Below are 23,114 nucleotides of genomic sequence, written 5' to 3' on the forward strand. Positions count from 1 at the left end.
TTTATATTATATAAACACAGAGTTTATGAAAGCAGAGATGTCTGGAAAAATATGCTTATTCAAGTTGATAAAAATTTTTTGAGAGAGAGAGAGAAAGAGAGAGCGAGAGAGAGCCAGAGAGAGAGCGAGAGAGAGAGTGTGTGTGTAAGAGGTGAAAATGAGTGTATACAGTAGTGGACACTCAGGCTGCCACCTTTCTGCAGAGGCAACAGCAACTTTTAATGAAGGATAGAAAATGGCAGAATTTGAACTGGGGGACCAAGCAGAAATGCAACAATAGCTAAATTTTCTAATTTTGTGGAACGTTTGGCTTTTCCACAGAGAGGCGATATATCAAAACTGTACTGGAATGTGGCTCTGACTGCTAACACCCTCACCAGTCAAGGTGTTCCTCTGGGAAAATGGCACCTTGTTGCAAAAAGGGGACTGAGAGAAGAGAAAGAGCTTCTGAACTTTTAAGTCTCTTGGGAAAAAGGTAAGGAAGTAAAATCCAAAGTTTTGTTGTTTTGCTCTGTGTACAACTGAAAACACAGAGATAATGCATGGAATACCAGTTGCAGGGAACACAACTAATGTTGGGGGTTCATATGCTTCTGACAGGTGAGGAATAGGGGGAAGGGCAGACACCCAGAAATAGACAGAGAACTATGACAGTCCCCAAGATATCAATAGAAACAGGATCCGTGCCATCTGATGATGTCATTTTAAATATTCATGTTCAAAGTGACTACAAACAACGTCCTTGTGTTTGGATGATGACACTAGACGACTGCTGTTGGCCGAGGTCACCAAAAGGTCCTTGTTTTTAAACGATGTTCCTATAAAGACAGTCCTTATCTGCAAACGTCTGTGATTGTGACGATGTCAAAGGCTCTATGTGTTTGGATGATGTCAGTAAATCCATATGTTTAAACGATGTCAGAGGTTCCGTGAGGGTCAGTGATGCTGAACACATTTACCAGGCCTCTGTGTAGCGGACATCCACTTCCTTCAGGTTGGGAAGCTTTGCCTTTTTGGAAACAGAGGAAAAACAGATATTCAAACAAATCAGATGATTAGTCACCACAAGAAAATATAACTTACTGATATACTATGAAAAATGAATATAATCTGACAAATACTTTACAACTGTAGCTTTGGAAGTACAGTTTTTACAAAGGGTACCAATATGTTACCTTTAAGTCTTCATAGGTGTCTGCAGTGAGTTTAGTGCTGTTCATATTCAAACTGCAAAGGCTCTTCATAGCTGCAAAACAGAACAAACACCAAGCATGATCCAACTGGTATCTTCTCCATTACCTAAAACCTAACAAAATATTTGCCGAATAGTTTTTTTCTGTGGTTTCTACATAAATATAGCCAAGTAAAGTCCTAACGTGTTAATTACCAGCATTATTAGTGACAGCAGAATCAACAAATCATGGTAAATGCCGCAGCCGCTACATTCTGGTGCCTGTAAGCACCAGAAATAGATCTCTGCATCACTCTTTAAGGTAGAACAGAATATCGAAGAAGCTAAACTAAGCCTCCTCAGAAACTGTTCATGTGAATCACTGTTAGCTTAGTGCTAACAAATTATTTGAATTAGCATTATAGTTGAGGTGGATATTTTCCTCATGTTTTGACTGAGTTTTGACATTTATTGCACAAATTGAAGGCCTAGCACCAGTAGCCACGGTTTGCTACTGTAGATTTGTTCAGAAAGCAAAAGCTGAACAAACTGCCTACACAGACTACATTACACACTAAAATTTAAAGTCTCTGGTTTATTAGTTCAGGACGTACAATGTAATTTAACTTCTGCTTCATGAGTAACATGAACTGTGTGTACACGTTTGCGCCACAAAATATTGCCAAAAGATCTTTTCTTACAGAGAGGGTCATGCCTGTGTGTGTGTGAGTGTGTACATGTGTGCTTACAGCTGAGGGCAAGCAGGCCTGCATCAGTAACTGGAGTCTCACATAAGTTGAGGACCTGGAGGCATGCCAGGTGCTCTGAAAGCAGTCGCAGCCCAGCATCCCCAAACTGAGAAAGAGAGAATTCATTGAGTGAACTGCTCATTACAAAGATGAAGAAACTGATCTATGATCACTGTATGGGAGTATTTTTAACTTGGATGTGACCTTATATAGTTTAATCATCAAAAAAACTGAATCTTTTACAAATCAAAACAGATGAAGGGAGGTGGCCAAGCAGATTCTGTGGCCTCCTGCAAGCTACAGGTATGGTAGAATGTCCAAGGCTGTTGGAGTTAGACTTCATGGTTTAAGCTGACCTGAGTGGACCACAGGTTTAGCTGTTTGAGGGAGGGCAGCTTGATGAGCTGCTCAGCACAGGCACTGGTGACGTTGGTGAAGGCCAGACTCAAGTTCTCCAGGTTTCCAAAGGAGCCAGAGCTCAGCAGGCGGGCAAGGTCAGCGTCCTGCAAACAGCACAAAGATATCAGAGACAAAAGGTGATAAGAGCCCAGCCTCCATCAGGATGCTGTTTGACATTCAAGTGGAGTTCCAAAAAAACATGGACATATTTTAACATAGCAAAGCAACAGCTACTGTAAACAAATGAAAGACAAGTTAACAGCAATTCATTACAAAAGCTCTAGCTCTCATAATACATATTATGGTATTACACAATTACCTGAAAAATAAAGAATGTAATGAATAAATAAAAAAAGGCAGAAAACTAACTGTAGACTTGGATGGCAGTGTGAGTCGAGTGGGGCCTCCTTTTCGTTGCTATAAAAGAAGAGAGAGGAATGTTGTGAATTTCTGAGTTACACCAGCAGGTGGCGTCTGTGAACAATCAGAATATGAATGTGGGGCATGTTTAAATGGGTCACTGAAGGGTCTGACTTTATAGAAATGGGAGCAATTCACTAAACCAATAGTAACAATATGACACATTGCTTATTCTGAGAAAACAGATATGACCTGGCTGTGGGGCGGTGATGTAATTAATGCCTGCCCTCATAAAAAAGGTGATTTAAACATGCATATGTGTTTACTCACCAGCTCTTTAAGCTCTCTTTGCCTATCACATAGCTGTTCATACATGCGCAGGCCAACCTGGGTGCTCTCTAGGGTAGAAATGATCTGCAGCTGAGTGTCCTTATTCTCTATAATGTTGTACTCCAACATCAGGCACAGGATCTGTTTCACAAACATACATACACATCACTTTTCTGTACATTTCATTACAGCTTTGATGTATGTGGGCATGCACACACACACACACCTCCACCATAGTCTGGTTCCCCCGCAGTGCCAGTAACATGCAGGGCCCTAGTTTGTTTTCTGCCAGAGACAGGAGGAATTTCTTCGTCTTGTAACAAGAACCCATAAGGATGTGAACCTGCAATGACAACAAGGCATCTGCCATTTTACCAGATGTACATTACAGACAGCAGATAAGGGCAGCACTGTTGATCACTCTCTCTGACTCTCTGAGAGTACACATACACACCATGCTAGCAAAAAGTTCTCCATCATCATCACAAGCAACACCCCCAGGACTGTAGAGCTGAAACCAGCCATCTTTTCCAGAACGCACACTGAGCAAACAGGAGTGTACCTGTCAAACATAAACACCTTAGTGTTAGTGACATTCATTTCTCAAGTTCACTTAATAACAACTACTACACACACTTGTTTAAAAAAAAAAAAATAAAGCAACAGAAATAATACTGAGATTAAACAAGATTCTTTGTAGATATTACAGTAGGCCAGTAAACCCACCTCCTGTCTGGGGTCCTCTGCAAACCTCTGAATAACATACTTCAGCTCTCTGCAAAAGGTACACTACAATTAGACTGAACAAAAAGACTGCATAGATCGGCAGATTTACATGGTTTAACATTTCAAACCATACAGGGCACTGCTACATTACAGATTGTATGGCCATTGTTTATTTGATCATTCATTTAAAACCACCCAATGTTCTCTACAATTTCTGGATAACTTTACACTTTGCCATAACCTGCACATAGAAGCATAATTGAGGTCACTTACTTTGTGAATTTGGCATGTGCAAGGGCCCTAAATGGGAGAGAGTAACATTAGATCAGAAAAACATCAGATAGCAACAGTTAGCACTTGAATACGTTTGAGCGTCGTATGTGTGTGCGCATCTCTGTGTTTGCGCGACATGTTCTGGGATGCATCTGTTGTTGCCTTTTCCTAATGACGGTTGGAAGCTCAGTTTAGCGCGTGAGCGCAGGTGAGTTCTCCACCTGTGGCAACACCAGGGCTCTGCAGGAGGCACATAATGAGTCCCAGGCCAGCAAGGCCAATTACACTATTTGCTTCCAGGACCCACTGGCACTCTGCGCCCAACACTCACCGTTCCCCTACAGAGCCCTGCTACTGCTCACTCACGTCAGCAATCTCCCAGACCTCCAACCCCCAGAGAGCCACGCACACACACACGCACACGCACGCACACATGCTAACACAAAGTTAAGTAAGTTCACTTTTGTATGAGCAGTGGACAATGAGCCAAAGTAGGAGGTGGCCTGAAACAGACGAGAGGGCTGAGGGTGAGAAGGCAGAGTGTAACACTCACTCTTTGGGGAATGGGATGGGCTGCAACAGGCTAGCCAGTGCTGGTCTCCAGTCGTCATAGTCCGAGCTGCAGAGAGAAGGCCAGAGGAAAGAGATTAGAGCATTACACACAGGAAGAATGACAATGGGGGAAATGAGCACCTTATGTAAGCCAGGGCAGCAGGACACTCTTAAAGTGAAAGAGACGAAACCTGATCAGTGGTGGTGAGATACAAACCCTGCCAGGTTGGAGGATCAGGTGCTAACAGAACTACAGTTTAGTACACTTAAGCAACAGTCTTGTTGTTACAAATACACAAGCAGGTTTCAGGTCATTCGCCTTCTGTCATGTGGAAAATTTATGCTCAACAAGCATAAATGTACATACTTACATACCAATCATTTAGTGACTGCACTATTCAATCGTGACACAGTTGTAAATGTTAGTCTGCACGTATCTACATGAACATAGAGGAACAGAGTTTTTCTGCCCAAGTACATAGTCATTCACGTATATGACACCCCTGACATCCCTGCCAAAGCTTTGTACTCACAGCATCTTGAGGATGAGGGCGAAACAGGCCAGGACCCTGTCGGCTTGGGCGGGGAGCTGAATTGAGAGGGCATTGAGTGCTGGGCTCACCAGCAGGCAGTCGATCAGGTTGGGCTCACTGTCACCTCCTGCAGGGGTTTTGTGCAGCACGTTGGCAGTGTTGTTGTTGCGCTCCAGCTCTACCATGATCTCACTGGAGTTGACGATAGATGGAGGAGGTGAAAGGGGAAGGGGTGGAGGGGGTGACAAGGCAGTTGGTGGTGGAGGGGTCGGCGGTTCAGGCCGCAGCAGCCGTAGAGGCATGGGAGGTTTCCGCTCACTCTGCTGCTGACAACCATTTCTGATCTCCTTCAGACTAGGGGAGTTATCCCGACTAAAAGAGAAACAGAAGAAACAGAAAAGAGGGAAGAGACACAGACAGAGACAGAGAGAGATGAGAATACAACTCACAGGTGACCAAAGCTTTACATATTTTCACTATACAAAATCTTCTAGTTTTAGCAAGTCCCATGTTTACGGCATCTGGCAGATGCTCTTCTCCAGAGCGACTTACAATTTGATCATTTTTACACAGGTGGGAGAAGGTGGTGTTAGGAGTCTTGCCCAAGGACTCATATTGGTATAGTGTAGGGGGCTTGTCCAGGCAGGGTATTGAACCCCAGCTTACAGCGTAGGAGGCAGAGGTGTTACCCACTACACTAACCAACCACACTCCCACAAGACCACAGCATTTGTAAGTTTGTATATCAAATACTGCTGCTGACATGACCAAAGTCACTTCAAATCCACTTGGTGGGAGACAAATGGAATATATAAGCAAATGTTAAGAGTCATGCATTAGTCCTCGTAAACACAGGCAAATGTGTAATTTAAACAAAATACACAAAATACATAATGGGAATGGAAACTATTCAAATGGGCAAATGAGAGTACTAAGAAAATGTGGTAAGGGAAAAACAGAGGTAGGGTTGGAGACATCTCATTCTCTGGGGTCAGAGAGGTGACGAATGGATAATGGAAAATCAGAGCACAAGAATTCCTCCCAGGTATACCTTCCAGGGCCCACTGACTCAGAGAGATGATGTAAATGTTACAAGCAAGACTGAAAATAACAACAATGATCTCTGAGAGAAATCCCTCTACCCTAAAGTTACTAAGCACATGAAAGGCAGCTCACAAAAGCTCTGTGGCAATGAACAATACTTGTTGGTAGTTTGTAGAGAGTGAAGGAGAGAACTGAACCGTTTCAGTGGGACATTTAGGGCCCTGGAGCTTGGTCCACATGCTGGGGACTCACCTGTTAATAAACTCCTCATAGCAGGAGTAGATGGCAGCCAGGCACACTGCCACCAGGTTAGGGAGGACCCGAGGGTGAGGGCACTGTCCAGTGGGGCCGTGCATGCTGAAATACACATATACACACACACGCATGTCAATCATCAGCAGTAAAATGTGGGTACAGGACAGCAACCCATTGCACCTGCTCTTATATGTCACATATGTAACAACATGGTGTGGAAGCATAATTGGGATAGAATTAGGGTTGGGTGGTATCCACCTTATTCATATATTCAAACTGTCTCTATGAATTTTAAAACAATCATTCATTAAATGTCCAGACAAGCATTTAACAACAACTGTTAAATGACAAACAGTGCTGCAAACTAGGAGAGAGAAGTTGGTTAGCATTAACTTAGCATAATAACAGCTCTGCTCACCAGAGTATGTTCAACATTGGCTGTAACAGGTGTAGACACTAAAAACTCATGTCTAAGAGAGCAAAGTTGAATGACAGGTGCCGGAGTGGCAGAGAGTCGAAATCGAATAGCACAAAAGTCCAGTTACTGGTGTAGGAGTGCCCATCGAACAGCACTCACCTTTGAATGAACTTTTTGACCACTTCCATGCCAGCATTGAGTTCATTCAGAGCCAAAATATACTCCTGTGTAAAGAGACGCAATCTGGGGCACTTTCCAAAATCCTGGAAAGCAAAGCGAGCAAGAGAGAGAAGTTCGAGGACAATTAGAAAACCAAAGCACCAACGTATAAGTAAAGAACAGTGCACTGCAACACCCACCATGTTGTGTTTGAGAATTCTCTGGACCACTGGGGTGAACACTTCGATGACCACCATAGACCGCGGACGTTCCCGACAATGCTGGGGAAAGAAACAGGACTTATGCATGCTGTATGCCACAAACACCACGCAGCGTCATAAAACCACAACCACACCGGAAAAAAAATTAAACACAATATATTTATATATACATACACATATACATATACACACACTTCACAGAATTCTGCTCTGCTAACGTACTTCAGCTTGAGCCATTCTATGTCAGACAGAAGCCCTTATGTGATTCACAACACGTGTGACACTAATAATTTCTGTATCTTTCCAAATAACTTCACAAGGGCCTACTGTATCCTCAATCACACAGCTGTGTAAAGTTCATGGCCTACATGATTGGCAGAGCTTGAGCATGTATTTGTCAGGCAAATGCACTACTTTGCCTCCGTGGTTGGGTGGTGGGCCCAGGTGCAGGTTACCTTGCAGAAGAATTCACACAGGTCAGGGGGAGGGTGGTTATTCTCCAGAAGAGGAGCAATGGCCTGTAGGCAGACCACAGCACCATTAATCACCACATACACGCGCACACATGCACATACACGTAAAAAGTGCCCATCCTACAAACACTGCACCAAATCAAAAACTTTGTTTTTCTAATAGGTTATCCATAATTACAACGAATTTCAAATCATAGTTTTACATTATTACATAGTTTTATTATAATGTCTGTTTAGTTACAGAAAAAAAAGACACGTTTACTATTTTACTGTTTAAAAACATCCCAGTTCATCATTCAGCAGAGGACAAATATAATGCTGTAAACTCACTCACCACAATGATGTTCTCATGGTCCTGGGCGCTGAGGTTTGTGTTCTGAGAAGGAAATGACACAAACATATTACTAAGAATCCCTTTGCCTGCTGAGTCCCTTTCAAAGCCACAGGGTAGTGACTAAAACAGACAACAAACCCAACTTACAGCCTGTATCCTGGCATAACGTGTTATATCATATATATATATATATATATATATATATATATATATATATATATATATATATATATATATATAGCTATTCAATATCACTAGTGAAGTGTTTGGGAACCAACCACTAGAGAGACCAGTTTTCAGTCTTTCTTAAGGATCTTGACTTTGGGACGTTTGTCAATCTAAATTTCAAGACAGTTTTCATACATCAAACATTCACAGTGTAAAAAAATCTAATTGAATCAACCGAGTATGAGGAAGTAAGCTCAGAAGATAAATCTAAATAGGGGTTCCAAGTTAAGAGTTCCCCAATTATGCACAATGCCAGCTGACAGAGACTCCTTACTACTTTCTTCAGTTTAACAGTTTCCTGAACTCATTCAAAGACAACTAAAAAAACAACACTAATTCAGTCTTTGTACAGTGCCAGTCATTTTTTCCTCCATGGACAAAAAAAATATTTTCTGGGTTCCGACATCTTATGGTAATGAAAAAAGAATGGAAAGATATGTTGTGATTGAGAGGTCATCAGTGGTTACAGTATAGAGCACAGCATAGTGAAATTGAAGATTTCACATTCTAGGCTCTTCAGACAGCCATGAACCTGTGCAAGACATGCACATCAGTACACAGCTATGTTTAATGCAGAAACCTAGTAATTAACTTTTTAAGCAGCTTTCAGTTATTCAATTCCCTGTCCGAATCTAATGGTAGTTTCCACCGGCGCCATAATAGGATTCTCAGTGTCATGTTAACAACAAGCAAACAGCAGTGTATATTCTTATTTTATAGTAGTTCTCTAGCTTAAACCAAGACATCTGAAGCTTGTAGCAAACATTCAAGTAACACATTCTTTACTCTAGATGTTCCAGTTTGGATGTTGACTCCTGTAGTACAGACTTAAAATTAAAACCTGTCTCCAAGTTTTAGGGGCACCAATTAGCCTGTTACCTATATCCCTATCTGGTCAGTTAACTCTACTGAGGACACATTACAGTCCAATTATCCCACAAATAGCCTGAAATACATGTTAAACTTAAGTGACACGTGCTACTAAAATTGCTATTTTACACTATCCTGTCAATCAGAGATGTCGGCAGCTGTAAAGTTGAACGTATGAAGTATGAACATTACATTAACTTGATGCCACATGTATTGACTTTACATTTCACATTTTCTCAGAGGGTAAAAACAATAACAAGTAATGTACCTGTGAACAATAAAAAGGCAGTTTTGTTTGCAGTTTCCTTTAAAACACTGGGAGCATAACCATGGTCCATGTTTTTGCTAGATTTTATGTGTATATGTCTTCCCTGAAATGAGCAGGGCACTCAGCAAAGCCTAGACCAAGGTCTGGTCTAGTCTGATCAGTTGCAGACCAACCAGTTTTATATGTGCTAGAGCATTCTGAACATTCTTTACCACGTAATGAAGACTGCTGAAACTTTTAGGGAATGTAGTCTGTACTGATACCACAGAGCTTATATAAAACTTGCACAAGTCTAAACAAGCGCTTGTATGCGCGTGAATGTGTCTGTGTGCACGGTACCTCAGCAAGCAGGGTAGAGATGATGTGCAATGGAGCCTGGTGGATGGACTCGTCATGTAGTGGGGAAGTGAGGGCCATATCCACCAGAGCTCGGATCTCCTTTAGCACCACCTCCCAGCGACTTGGGTTATTCAGCACCTTACGGTACTTATAGATCTTTTTCTGTTGACAAGTTAATAAGGCAATGCAAATTATACAAGCAAGAGTAATCACTGTAATTAACATTGTGGTGAGAAAATATCTTATTGTCTCTAAGCATGTGTCTAAGAATGTATATCACTGAGTTGTAAACAAACCTACACTATTTCCAGACCATCAGAAGAATCTCAACTAGGTAATTCTCACAAACCCATGAAAGCAGATGTCCAAGCTTAACAAATTAAATAATTCAGCAGAAAAATAGAAGTAATAAAGGGATTTATTTAACCCAAATATTTAGCCTAGTGTCTAAACTCTTTCAGATTTTTAATAATATTTTAATGAAAATAACACATAACCCCCCCCAAAAAACAAACAAACAAAAAAACCCACCCTCTTTACTGTAACTTTATAAATGTAACTTTTAAACTAATGAAGATTTAAAAAAGAAGCATATTTCAAAGTTATAATGTTAAAAATATTTTCATATAAAAAGCAAAAACAACTTTAATGAAAATTAATATATCTGAGGAAATATTTCTCAGTACCGTAACATTTACATTAAACATAGAAAATATGGATGTACATGAAATATGTCCTGAAGCTCATCATGGCTACTGCCAACATTTCCTAATTTAGCTAAGGGCAGTGCATTACTGTAAAATTATTTCTCATTAACTTTAATATGTGTTACAGTAATGAATTTGGCAATGACACCTTTTGTTTCTGTTCATTTAGAAAAAGCTAACTATTAAATATAGCTTAACTTTCAAAGCAGCAGGTGGCAAAAAAAAAGTCTAATTTACAAAATCCTCCTCCTTACCCTTACTGTAGTCAATTAGCCAAGCCATTTTTGTTTTCTGAAATTTTATTCTTAGAAAACTTAGAAAACTCTTAAGCGGCTAATGTTATATAAACACTTAATAGCATTAAGCCCAAATCATCCCGTTGCAATTTAAGCTCAAATAATCTATTTTTGTATTTAATAAAAACAGGTTTTATTAAAAAAAAGTTTTTAAAAAAATATTTAAAAGATTAAGTATTTTAAAAAGTATTACTTATAATACTGTATAATAATTATGTATGTACAGTATTTAATGCTGAATACATGCTGTACAATTGAAAGTTTTGAAAACATTTTTTAAAAATCTGTGCTGTTTTTCCATATAAAAATTGTTACAGTAATGAGACTTTGGGGTAACTATTCAAAAACTGGGAAAATTAAATAAATAAACAAAAACCAATGTAGTACAACAAAGTTAACTTGATAAAATCCTCCCATCAAAGCGAAATACATACTTTAAGCTAGTGACTTTACCTTCCACTGTAGAGAGTGAAACCACTGGTCCCGAAGATAGCTGTTGGCAGCCTAAGAGCACAAATACACACACAGGCAGACACACAGACACGGCCTGAGAATGAGCCAAAGAATGGAGGATATATATTTTGTGTGTGTGTGTTACGGAATGGTTTAGGCATCTAATGAGGTCTCTCTGTCAGAGGTTTAAAATGTAAATATTAACAAATTTCATTCACAATTAGACACTTAAAAACTGACAGCAGTAAAGCAGAGTTATTTCAAACATAAACAACAGTTTAATGACTTCCTAATTCTCAAAAGCTTTCCAGGTAGACAATGCCTTGTCCATTTTTCTAAGGGATGCGCAACATTACAGTGAGGTTGTGCTGGAAGGGCAGCCAGATCTAGATTACTTTGTAGAAGCAGACATAGTACTGCATTGTTTATGCTCAAAACCGGCTGCCTGCCTTAGCTATCTCAGCCTATTAACAGAACTGTTTTAAGTTAGGTGCACACTACTGGTTTTCTTTTAGGTGCACACTACTGGATTTCTTTTAATCAATAATTCCCCCAAATTATTTCTCCTAGCAAATTTTCAAGAACAATTTGAAATCTGGAATCTCCAGTCTCACAACGTATTACGACCTACCATATACAGCATCCAGAGAGCTCCTTTAACATTAGAGGTTTTGGTTTTAAAATACACACATGAAGTGATTTTAACATGTAATGTATTCACTTAAAATGTCTTTAATTATCTTTTTTTTCTTTTTACAGCTGGTGCATGCAGTACCTGCAGAAGGACGGTCCCTCCAGGGACACTGAGCTGGACACAGTATTTGGGGGCATTGTCCCAAGACAGCAACTGCAGGTCCTCTATGCAACTGTAGGACAGAGCAGTCTCCATGTAGCCTGTAGGCTACAGAGACACAAAGAGGATTTTTTTTTCATATGCAGTAGCATTCATCAGCAACTTAATAAATACATTTATATGCCATGATCAGCAGTATTTATATTTTACACACACACACACACACACACACACACACACACACACACACACACACACACACACACAATTGTCCACAGCCAAGGAAAAAAGTTTTTTTTTTTCCGGGCTATTACTCATTTCAACCACTACTACGTTTCTTTTGTGGTTTCTTTAGGTTCACCTTAACTGCCCACTGATCTCAAAATGACTGTAAAAGGTCTGCATTTTTGTTATGTATCTCACAGGCTCTTGCATCTCATTTTTCAGCTTCACCAAATCACTAAATCTTGACTGTAGTGCTTGTGGTCACATGGCTTCAAATGTCAACAGGCTGTTCCCTGTCTCCATCTCCCTCTACAACAGAACACTGGAGCTGTTCCTTTATTAGCCACCCTCCCACCTCTATAGTTCTGCTACAGGCTCTTCCATTATTAGAACCAGCCTCCCTCCGGTGTTGAACAAACAAGGCTATTACTTGATTTGCACTGCTCTCCCTCTAGACTCAAACCAAACCACAGTTCCTGTATTTGTGTCAGCCACCCAGTTCAGCATAGCAAACAAACTGTTCCTTTATTTGACTCATTCTCTGTCTGTCTCACTTATGCTCTCTCCCTCTCTCTCAAACAAACATGCGGTTCCTCCCTCTATCTCCCTCCCTCTGTAACAGAATAAAATAGGATATTCTTTTATTTACAACTCCTCTCCGAGATGATAGAGCAACTGGCCATTCCCCAGCGTACCCTCCTCCCTCTGCTGCTGGGATGAAAGGTGCATCTCCACACGTGCTGCATGTGAAGAGTGAATGAAGACCACACTAGAAAATAGCTTCATAGCGGAAGCTAACGCATCCTCGAAGAAAGGAAAATCTAAAAGTCATTACATGACCACAGAAGCCGGCATAAAGAGAGGCTTGAACCTCTTGTATAGGTTGTCATAGCGACAATATCCTGAACAGCAGCTTGCTGTGGTAACTCTGGTTTAGCTCTCGCTTCTATCTGCCTGTCACTGTCATTCTGTGGCCATCTCCTTCTCTCCCTGTGCTTTCCTCTTGCCCTAGCTACCTCTTTCTCCCAGCCTCTAGTTCATCATATTCAGCCTCTTTTTCATGCTGCAATTCTTCCTTAAAGAGGAGCTGAACAGCTCTCATCGCCACATTGCAATGTTGCCATGGAAACAAAGACATGAAATAGAGACATATGTTTTTTTGTTGTTACCAGGGAGATCCAGATGGAAAAGATGTGGGGGAAAAAACATCAGTATATTCAGGTGCCGCCTCTGACCAATTTCAAAAATCTCCCATCGCTAGAGAATTTTTTGAATAATCATGAACTCAAGACATGTAAGCAAAAGTGCCAAAATGGATAGAATGGAGGTATTGCTATGCCATGTCTACATACATTTCCCATACAAAATGCTAGGAAAATGAGCTGGAGGCTTGATGAAAGATGGTATATGTACATGCAGACACTCAAATTTATCATAGCTCTCCAACATCGCCATCAAAACACTGTTTGACGTACACAAAGGTTCATGCAAATGCAAACCAAATGCAAAATAGAGTGGATGGTTTTTAGATGCAGACATGGTGTCCGTACTGGAGAGCAAACCAAAAAAAAAAAAAAAAAATGCATCGAGCTCAGCTTCTTCCTCCCGAGTCTCATTCACACCTAAAGTAAACTGCAACTCCCAAACAGAGGCAAAGTGCAAGCCTTAACGAGGAGGAATCTAAATCAACATGGTCATAGTGAGAGTGAACAGGTTCAATAAAACCTGATGCTGTCTGGCAAAGCTTAGAGAGCAATAAAACATCTTTGCACACATAAAGCAAAAGAGAAGCACAAGGCAGATGAGCCATTATGTTAGACATGGTACAGTTTCCATCTGCATCAGTTTCATTTTGTACAAATATGATCAAGTCTTAGCTGAATTCAGCGGCTGCATGTCATCAGCTGTTGCATATATTCATGTTTTTTTTTCTGAAAGTTTTAAAACACTTTACTACAAGAGTACACCATGTCATCAAACATATTAGGAGAAATCATTTGCACATGTACTGAAACAGACATGTTCGTACTGCCAGTTACTGTAACATTTGTAAAATATGAAGAATGCTGATTTCAGTGAATAAGGATTAATAACAATATCAACATCTAAATTGAAACTTCTTAATATTAAATTCTAAAGTAAATTAAGATAGATTTTTATAGACTAGACACAGTGAGTAGTTGTGTGCTACTATTCATTGTCCACAAAAATGAGAAGGTGTGAATGAAGGACAGTAAGTGGCTTTGAGGCCAGACGTAATAGATACAATTGTAAAGGAGGTGCAAGAATCCACTCTTAACTTGAGTACGTGTTATTTTTATCAAACACTAGATATGGGGGAATGCTTGCATTATCTACTGAATACTCTAAAGCACTGTTTATGCGTGAAACGCCAAACACACTTTTTTTCCAAGTCCATGAGAAAGTGAATTGTTTGAGAGGTGCTCATTTTTTGGAGAGAAAAAAAAAAAAAGAACACTCTGACACTACACTCTGGGTTCTTACCCTTTTAAAATAGGGTAATTCCATGAATTTTCCATGATATAAAATTTCTATGCCAAACATTTAGCACAGTTCTGGGTATTGATACATTGATATTTCATCTATACTGACATACTGTGACACCTTCATACCATTTCCTGTTTTGTGATGCCTTTACTGATATAAGTGATAGATAAGGGTCAAGTAATTTTGTGCACTTTACTTATGGTATACAATCCTTGATGGTTTACATTGAACTAATTTGCATAAAAAAAATTTAAAGAATGAGTTCATTAACTTTACTAATGTTAAATTTTAATATCAACTGATAACATGATACTGTGATATGTTTACAAATACAATATTGAATTTTATCAGTAACTGCCCAGAACTAGGGCAGTTTGCTTGGACACTGCGCATACAGCTGTTCCAAGATGGAAATAAAAGACTTACATTATCTGAACCCAAAATGATAAGCAGTTTAGAAAATGTGAGTAGTTAGTCAGTCAAAATGCACTTTAAATGGAAGGACTATGAATGAAACTGAAATCTGACCTATGCACAGATACCTGCACTAGGTTTAATACCCTGACCTCAGAGAATAGATCTGTCATTTTGCTCAACACACTGACACTCGTTTTGACTCCTCCATCACCCCATATTCCTATGCGCAAACACGTCAATCGGTTGCGTTTGTATAATAAGTAGCGGTATATCGTCCTCTCAGAACACATGACATTGATCTCCACTTCATTACATTTGGATCGAAATCAAATAAGTCACCAATAACAAAGACATTTATTTAGCCAGTTCAACTTTGGAAGGATTAGTTTTACATGCTACAAGGCAGGTAATGTTTATGAGAACACTAAAGTTGCTCAGTGATGTTGGTCCCATCCAAATCCAAAATATCAGTGCCTTTTGACGCATTTTTTTACAGTATTCAGTAGAGGGATGTAATGAGAGACCGTTCACATCTGAATTTATAACTTTAAAAGAACCAAGTATAATTTTAAAAGTACCCAGAATGCAATAAAGACCATATTAAATGAAAATCACAGAATACCTCAGCAGTTAGCTCGTCATTTATAAATGTAGCTGCAACATGTGATGTTTGTTTAGCCACCGCGGTGCAGGCAGAGTGCTGTAAAGGCTGAGTTACTAATGCAGCAGAGTGTAGCGTAAGGCTCTGGAGAGGGCGTGAACTGAAGAAAACATGTTTTTAGCAGCCATCACCACAGTTTTTTCTATGATGTGATATCGTAGAGGATCATACATGCAACTGTACAAACCTCCTCAGCAAATTTCCCTTCAAATTTGTTCAATGCACACATGATGATAGTTACAGATGTTACAAAAATTTGGAGGTGCACAACCACATGCGCAGGGTTGGGGCACCGCAACTGCTTTTTTTGTGGCGCGCACACCCTTGCGCCATTTACATTACGTCAAGTAGCCTGACTCATAGCAAAGTAGGTAGTCTTGCATGTCTTGGTGTGAGAAGCACCAGTGATATGTTTTACACTTGTTAATTCATCTTCCAGTGTTCAAATGTCAGAGCATTTTCTACAGCACAGACATGCTCTGAAATTCATTTTAACAACATTCATTTTCAAACAAACCTTGGAATAAGACAAGGAGGTGGTGGGGAAGGTTATTTGTCTATATGGATAATCAGGTAATAGAATACGCAAATCAATTAAATGAATGTTACAACTCCCATGCTTTTCATGATACGCAATCTTCATCACTCAGAATCAGCCAAGTGTGTTGACGCATACAAAAAAATTTGGTTCCAGCTGTTGGTGTATCTAGTATAACGTGGATTAAAAATATTAAATAATATTAAATCTCTGGAACGTATTAAACTGGGACAAAATGGAACTTGGATATTGCTAAAATGGGACATAATATTCTTGGGTGGTCGTCAATGTATTTGGTAATAGTTGTGGTTGGGGGAGGGGTTGCCCAAATATAACCTACATGTGGGAAGCACTGTCATCAATGTTGTGCTGGCTAAGAACCAACCCAGAGGCTCAAAATACTATATTCAAAACAAAAAATTCTAACCTAGACTTGAGATGCAAAGAAGTATATCTAGATGCACTGAACAAAAGGTTCCTGAGGTTGTGACTAACAAAGGAAATTCACAAAGAACATTGAGAACATTGTAGAACATTGCAGTCCTGCACAGTTGGGGAAAAACAGTCATTTGACTGTAGTTATGCAACTGTTGAGACTGATGTATTCATTGCAAAATCAACCTTATGTACATAGGGACATGTGATTTGAGGACAGATAAAACTACCGTTCATCAGACTGCTCACAAAACATGTGAGCACTGTTTGCAGTAAGGCACACTTCCCTTCAGTGCAAAATGCACAGCACTCTATGGACAGCAGTAAATCACTTTAAAATCATTTAAATCCGTAAGGCAAGAAGTAGGTGCTGAGATTAAAAGGCATATTTTTGCTCAGTGGTAAATGTTAACTAGCCAGAGCACATTTACTTAATTAAGTTTGCTAGTTAACTTACTAACCTGTGCTAATCTGACGACTTGCACATCTGCTCTGACATTCTCCTCTGAATCGTCAGCCCCTTCATCAATTATATCAAAATAACGAGTAAGCTATTTCATTTACTTTGGTCACTACCATTAGGACATTGCCTACCTGCAATATTCCTATCAGTGTGTAAACGCTAGCTATCTTTAGCCTGTTTTTGTCAGGATATGATTATGTGGTCTTTCACATTTTGATTGGTGCTTGAAAATATGCTACGTGATTCCATGGAAATGGATCATTTAGGCCACACAAAGCAGTGGAAAGAGGAGTGGAGCATGTTATAACCAGATAACATTAGTCAAAAGCTGAGCACAGCCACACTCCTCCCAATGATTTCACAAACTCGCTTCTTTTTTTTTTAACAACTGAAGCAGGATAAGTTAGTGAAATATTAAAAACGATAGGTTTTCATTGTTGAATGACAATCAGTTCAAGAAGCTGAGTGTATCCTCAGTCGCTACTTATCCAGTTACAAAACAAATTACATAAAATGAACAAAAAACATTTAAAGTATAAAAATTATGATTATGAAGGTGTCAGTATTATTTTTAAGGGCGCTATTGATAACAGGTATTTGAGCATTTATTCAGAATCACCAACAAATATCTGAAGCCTGTAAAAATGAGTGTGAGAAAACAGGAATTTCATGTACACCTTGCAAAAGCAGTGAACGGTTTCACTTCTTCATAAAAGCTTCCTTTGTGTGAGACAACAAAAACAGCACAAAAAAGCTGTGCAGTTGTATCAAAAATCACTGTACACTGTAGTCCCTTTATTTACATATATTGGCATAAGGAAGAGGAAAGAGAAGAATATTTAAAAATTTAAAGAAAAGTTAGCAGAACTCAGTATAATGAAGGCAGTCATTAAGGCGCAAGTTCATGAAATCAAAACTCAAACGTTTGTAGTACTTATGGGTTTAGTGTTAATTACAAACATGTATTTTAATTACATTATAATTGCAATGACAGACAAAGGTAACAGAAATATTTTGTGGTCATACTGCAATGCTTCATATTAAGTACAACTAAACCTTTACAGTACCTCAACGTCTGTGCTTTGCTGTAACACTCAGCTGATGTTGAACATGAGCATGATCATCAAGCAGGACCACTCAGTCAGCTTTTCAGAGACTGGGTAATAGAGCGATTTGGCCAAATGTAATATCACAACACTTCAGGAAGTTTTTTTAGGATATATGATGTGTCACGGCTTATAAGTTAGAACAGACAAAGTAGTGCCACATTTTAAAAGTATTTTAAAAAGCTATAAATCCATTAACATGTATTCAACATTTCACACACTGTGCGACGCTATATCCAATTAAACAGGAATAATTATGCTCTCTTTCTAAATCAAGCATGCAGTTGGGCAGTGATTTTTAAGTACTGACAATATCCACATAATGTTCAGAAAAGCACACTGTAACATATTGTGATGTAATTTATCACAATAATGATAAATATTATATTGCACCATTCTGCTGAATAAAACCGATACTTTACCTTTATTTTATTAATAAAAGCTGACCTAGCAAGCTGCAACACAGAACACCATCATGGTTAATATAATATCGCAGAAATAATACAATAAGTTAGAACAGCATAACATAAGACAATAACATAATTTACAGGAACCAACAAAACCACTGGTGCAAGAATGCTGGGAAGCTCAGTCTCAACGAAAAAAGGGAAACCTGCAGCAGCAAGATCTCATGACTGCAGGCATGTCTGTAGTAAAAAGGTACACAAAGTCAAAAGCTTTAGCAAGTTGAACATGGACTGGTAATTATAATGGACTTTCCTTCTGCACCACAGCATATTTCTAGAGAAAGATGGTATCAGGGGTCTCGGAACTAGTAGGTTTTAATTTGACTTGTTAATGGGAAGGTGAAACACATTGGTTACTATCATTTTTCACCCACTGGTGTATGGTGACCTAATCAAAAATCAGAAGATGCTTATTTTGTTTAAAAAAAACTTCATCCAGGCACTGAAAGACAAACACTAAAAATGCCTTTGCAAGCTTAAGAGAGAAAATAGCAGCACATTATTATTTTCCAAACATAATTTTCCAACTATATTACTCTGTAAAGTAAAAGAACATACTGATTGGCCAGCTTGTCATTACATACCATTTCATCTACTCTTTAATCCTCTGAAAAGCTCACATAGGTAAAACAACCAGTATAGATCAGGTAAAACCTAAAAATGCTAGGACACAAACATAAGACTTTTAGCAAAACCGAGCAGTACTGGATTTTGTATTGTGCATCACAGAGTAAGTGTCACATGACTGGGAAAGAAATGCTTTTTCTCTAAAGAAGAGAAATGTCAAACAGGCACTGCAAAAAGAACCAGGATACCTAAAGACTTGACCACACTGTTTACAAGACAGGCTTTACGATACAACATCGACTGATTAAATTACAACAAACATTTCTGTTATTTCCAGAGAACAATTGGAGTGTCCATGTATCTTTATTTTATAAACAGAGAGAAGTTCTTTTAGAAATCTTTTACATGCAAGCCCCTTACATGACTATATCCCAACTGACTGATGATCAGTAACAGTTACCCAATAGCCAATTGTTCCAGCTTAAGAGAGGAATCAATACTCTTTTCATTCAAAGAAAAAGTCATCTTCTACACCTTACTTAGAACAACACAATTTTCTATTTTGTTCATATTATTATTCAATGTTCTATAGTCCAAATCAGAATGTTTGCAAACATGAATGCTGGTTATGCTTTCGGGTGGATAACACATCTAGTCAGAGGTAGAACAAATGGGGTCCATATGCCTTTGAGAAGTGTAGAGGTGCCTCATTTTTTTGCTGCTACTGCTGAGAGAGAAACAGGGGCAGAGAGGCAGAGAGGTAGAGAGGCAGAGAGGCAGAGAGAGAGAGAGAGAGAGAGAGAGAGAGAGAGAGAGAGAGAGAGAGAGAGAGAGAGAGAGAGAGAGAGAGATGCTAGGAAAGCTGCTGGAAAAACTACTGCTTACTTTCTGCTTTATCCATCCTGAGACCCCCCCATTCTCCTCATTTTAGGTTCATTTTGAAACTGTAAATAAATGCTGCTGCGTTCTGGTACGCCACCGTGCTTCAGCGTGATTTTGCTGCAGTGAATGCTAAAGTGACTGGGTATCACCTCAGAGCAGCTAGTTTTGACTCTGAGACTTGTTACGATAAGTCATAATAATTATTAAAATAAAAGGTTCTCCTTATCACCATTTATGGCCAGGAAACAGGATCAGAGAACAAGCGCATACCTAACAACATACTGGTTCAGCTTTTCCTGTTTTCCAGTTTTCAAAAACTGACAGAGCTGCTAAAAGTTAATTTGAAACCCAGTGACAATAAAAGCCTCTTCACTTGAATACATGGTTAGCTTGGCGCGAACATAACCGCTGTTAGCATAACCACAGCAGATACAATAAAGGCTATTTAAGACTAAACTAACCCCATGCAGTCCAGTTAATGAAGTTATGAGAGTAGGAAGGCCTAATTAAAATACAATGTAACAGCACCAGAACAGCTTTAGGAGCACAGAAGTTTATCAATAATTACCAAAAAACATTAAGAGCATATAGTTTGCCAATATGTAAAAGTGAAAATGTAGGGGTACACACACACACACACACACACACACACACACACACACACACAGACACACACACACACACAGTGTTTAGATGTTCATAACAAGATCACTGAAAATTCTACTTTTGGTGATACACAGGTTAAATAACTTTCATATAACGATCACGATCGGTGCAGAATTCTGTTGTATCAGTGCAGTGACACCAACTGTTAATGTTAATGAAAGCCTACAATTCTAAGGTTCTCTCTGCGTTCAGCGCAGTTTTGAGACACTGAGGGTCAATAATTTAATTTTCAAAAAACAGCCAAACTCTTGTAAAGTCACTGTTTTAAGATACTTTTGGCCACCATACACCATCGTAAGATATTTGTAATATACCATTTCTGGAATGCACCAAATGCAGATTGAGCCTTTTAATTCTGAGACCTCTCTCTTTCAGTCATAGATAAAATTATAAGATTTTATCTGTGACTAAAGTCAAACTAGTACAAAACCTCTCCAAACTGTTCAATATTCAACCTCTAACATCATAAATACTAATAATACATGAAATTTATATAAATACAAAGGTAGCTGTTTCGGGGAAATACAGTAGTATTATCTTTTAATTTCATAATATAAATCTATTGTACTATATCAGTATGGAAATTGTGACTATGGGGAAATCTATTGTATATCATTATGAGGATAAAAAAAAACCATGAAAACACAAAAGGCTCCAACATGTTCACCCATAAACATACATCTATTGTACTACTTAAACGTTCAAAATATTCTCTCTTTGCTGCTGTGTGCGCTTCTGCTGTTTAAAATGTACTTTTATGACACTATTTTAGTTAGTTAGCTAATATATCTGACTACTTTCGCTAATTAAGATGGACAACAGCTAGCTGCCTATAAGGAAGGTAAGTTAGTTAACTTTAGTATTTAATTTTCAAGCAGCTAATAACTTTGAAAGATGTCCCTATCAGGTGATCAGAACCTGATCCTTGAACTCAGCCTTTACCTTTTACATTAAGGTTAGTCCTCAGTTTCACAGAGATAATAATTTAGCTAGCTGCTGACCAAGCTAACTCATTTTAACATGATTAGCACAAAATGCTAGCTAAATAAACCTGCATTTTGTTTCAGTTGGTAATGCAACTTACCCTTTTGTTACTATTATTTTTTTTATTAAATATTTTAAAAAGTCTAGGATTCATGACCAAGCTATCAAGTCCTGAGAAGCGCTTATTGCGGAGCTTGTGGATATGGTTAAAACATTAATTCTGACGGGTTATTCCACATTTATTTACTTTGTTGGGATGTCGTCATGTACTGGTAATATTGCAGTGTTATGTCAGACAGAATCTTATAATTCTAAGTCCATGCTCTGTAACATCCCGAAAGCTTTGTTACATTTTCAGTAGTCAGGGCAAACCGATGCACCAATATGGGAATTCTTAAGCAATACCAATATTGTGTTAATGCTGATACCAATACAATACAATACAAAACATTTATAATATGTGGAAATAGTCACCTGGATAAGCATTACAGATATACTTATTTCTATCCATTCAAAAATTCAGTAAAACTAATAAAATGCAGATATTTCAGCATAGGGTCACGTTATGCTCTCTGAAGTATAATACCGATAAGATTCTGATATATGGTGCATTCCTAGTTGAAACAGGGATATAAACCATTTCATGACTGGCAAAACCTTCTTAAGTTGCTGCGATTACCATGACATATGCACACCTAGAATCAAATCCATTACAAGGAGGGAGCCAAGGCATTCAAGGAGGAATCCAAGGAGGAATTTCCATATGATGAAAAATGAGGAAACTGAATTTATATTTTGCATCCCATATGATCAGCTGACTGCTCTTTTCACTACCCTTTATTTATTCAACCATGCTTTCTCATACAGCATAAAGCAATGAAACAAATGTAAAAATACCAGGCCCAGCCAATAACAGTAGCTCATACAGCTATAAAAACTTAAAAGAAACAGTTCAGAAGAATGCAAACTTGTACAATGCAGGAAATCAGCAAAGACATGGTTGGTGTCTGAGGTTTGCTTCTTTGTATTGGGTGAAAAAGACTTCTGTTACATTAGACTCTTTGCTCCAGCTAAGAAACCATTACTTGAACAAAAGCTATGGCAAGCTGAATACTTGGTATGTCAATAACAGTTCAGGTGGATATCCTGTAGTATTTGAAAATGCCCTCCTAATGAACAAGAGAGGCTATATAACAATTGAATTTTGTGATGTAAGGCACAATGACTGTATAAAACATAAAAAA

The 23,114-nt window shown here is 38.7% G+C and overlaps 1 protein-coding gene across 1 annotated transcript in view; it reads right to left on the minus strand.

Moving 5' to 3' along the window:
- LOC108444427 (c-Maf inducing protein) overlaps positions 1–23,114 on the minus strand; it is a 26,282-nt gene continuing 3,168 nt past the window's right edge. The window contains exons 2-21 of the mRNA XM_017725643.2: positions 11,934–12,059; positions 11,159–11,209; positions 9,703–9,864; positions 7,998–8,039; positions 7,646–7,708; positions 7,170–7,250; positions 6,970–7,073; positions 6,390–6,494; positions 5,094–5,465; positions 4,562–4,627; positions 4,009–4,035; positions 3,736–3,784; positions 3,464–3,571; positions 3,236–3,352; positions 3,010–3,150; positions 2,689–2,736; positions 2,277–2,423; positions 1,921–2,026; positions 1,176–1,246; positions 1–1,009 (exon numbers count right to left, since the gene is read on the minus strand). Coding sequence (XP_017581132.1) covers positions 956–1,009; positions 1,176–1,246; positions 1,921–2,026; positions 2,277–2,423; positions 2,689–2,736; positions 3,010–3,150; positions 3,236–3,352; positions 3,464–3,571; positions 3,736–3,784; positions 4,009–4,035; positions 4,562–4,627; positions 5,094–5,465; positions 6,390–6,494; positions 6,970–7,073; positions 7,170–7,250; positions 7,646–7,708; positions 7,998–8,039; positions 9,703–9,864; positions 11,159–11,209; positions 11,934–12,059 — 2,040 coding nt within the window. The 3' untranslated portion in view covers positions 1–955. The remainder of the gene's footprint in view (positions 1,010–1,175; positions 1,247–1,920; positions 2,027–2,276; positions 2,424–2,688; positions 2,737–3,009; positions 3,151–3,235; positions 3,353–3,463; positions 3,572–3,735; positions 3,785–4,008; positions 4,036–4,561; positions 4,628–5,093; positions 5,466–6,389; positions 6,495–6,969; positions 7,074–7,169; positions 7,251–7,645; positions 7,709–7,997; positions 8,040–9,702; positions 9,865–11,158; positions 11,210–11,933; positions 12,060–23,114) is intronic.

Source organism: Pygocentrus nattereri, chromosome 7 (assembly GCF_015220715.1).
Source record: "Pygocentrus nattereri isolate fPygNat1 chromosome 7, fPygNat1.pri, whole genome shotgun sequence".
NCBI classification, from domain to species: Eukaryota; Metazoa; Chordata; class Actinopteri; order Characiformes; family Serrasalmidae; genus Pygocentrus; species Pygocentrus nattereri.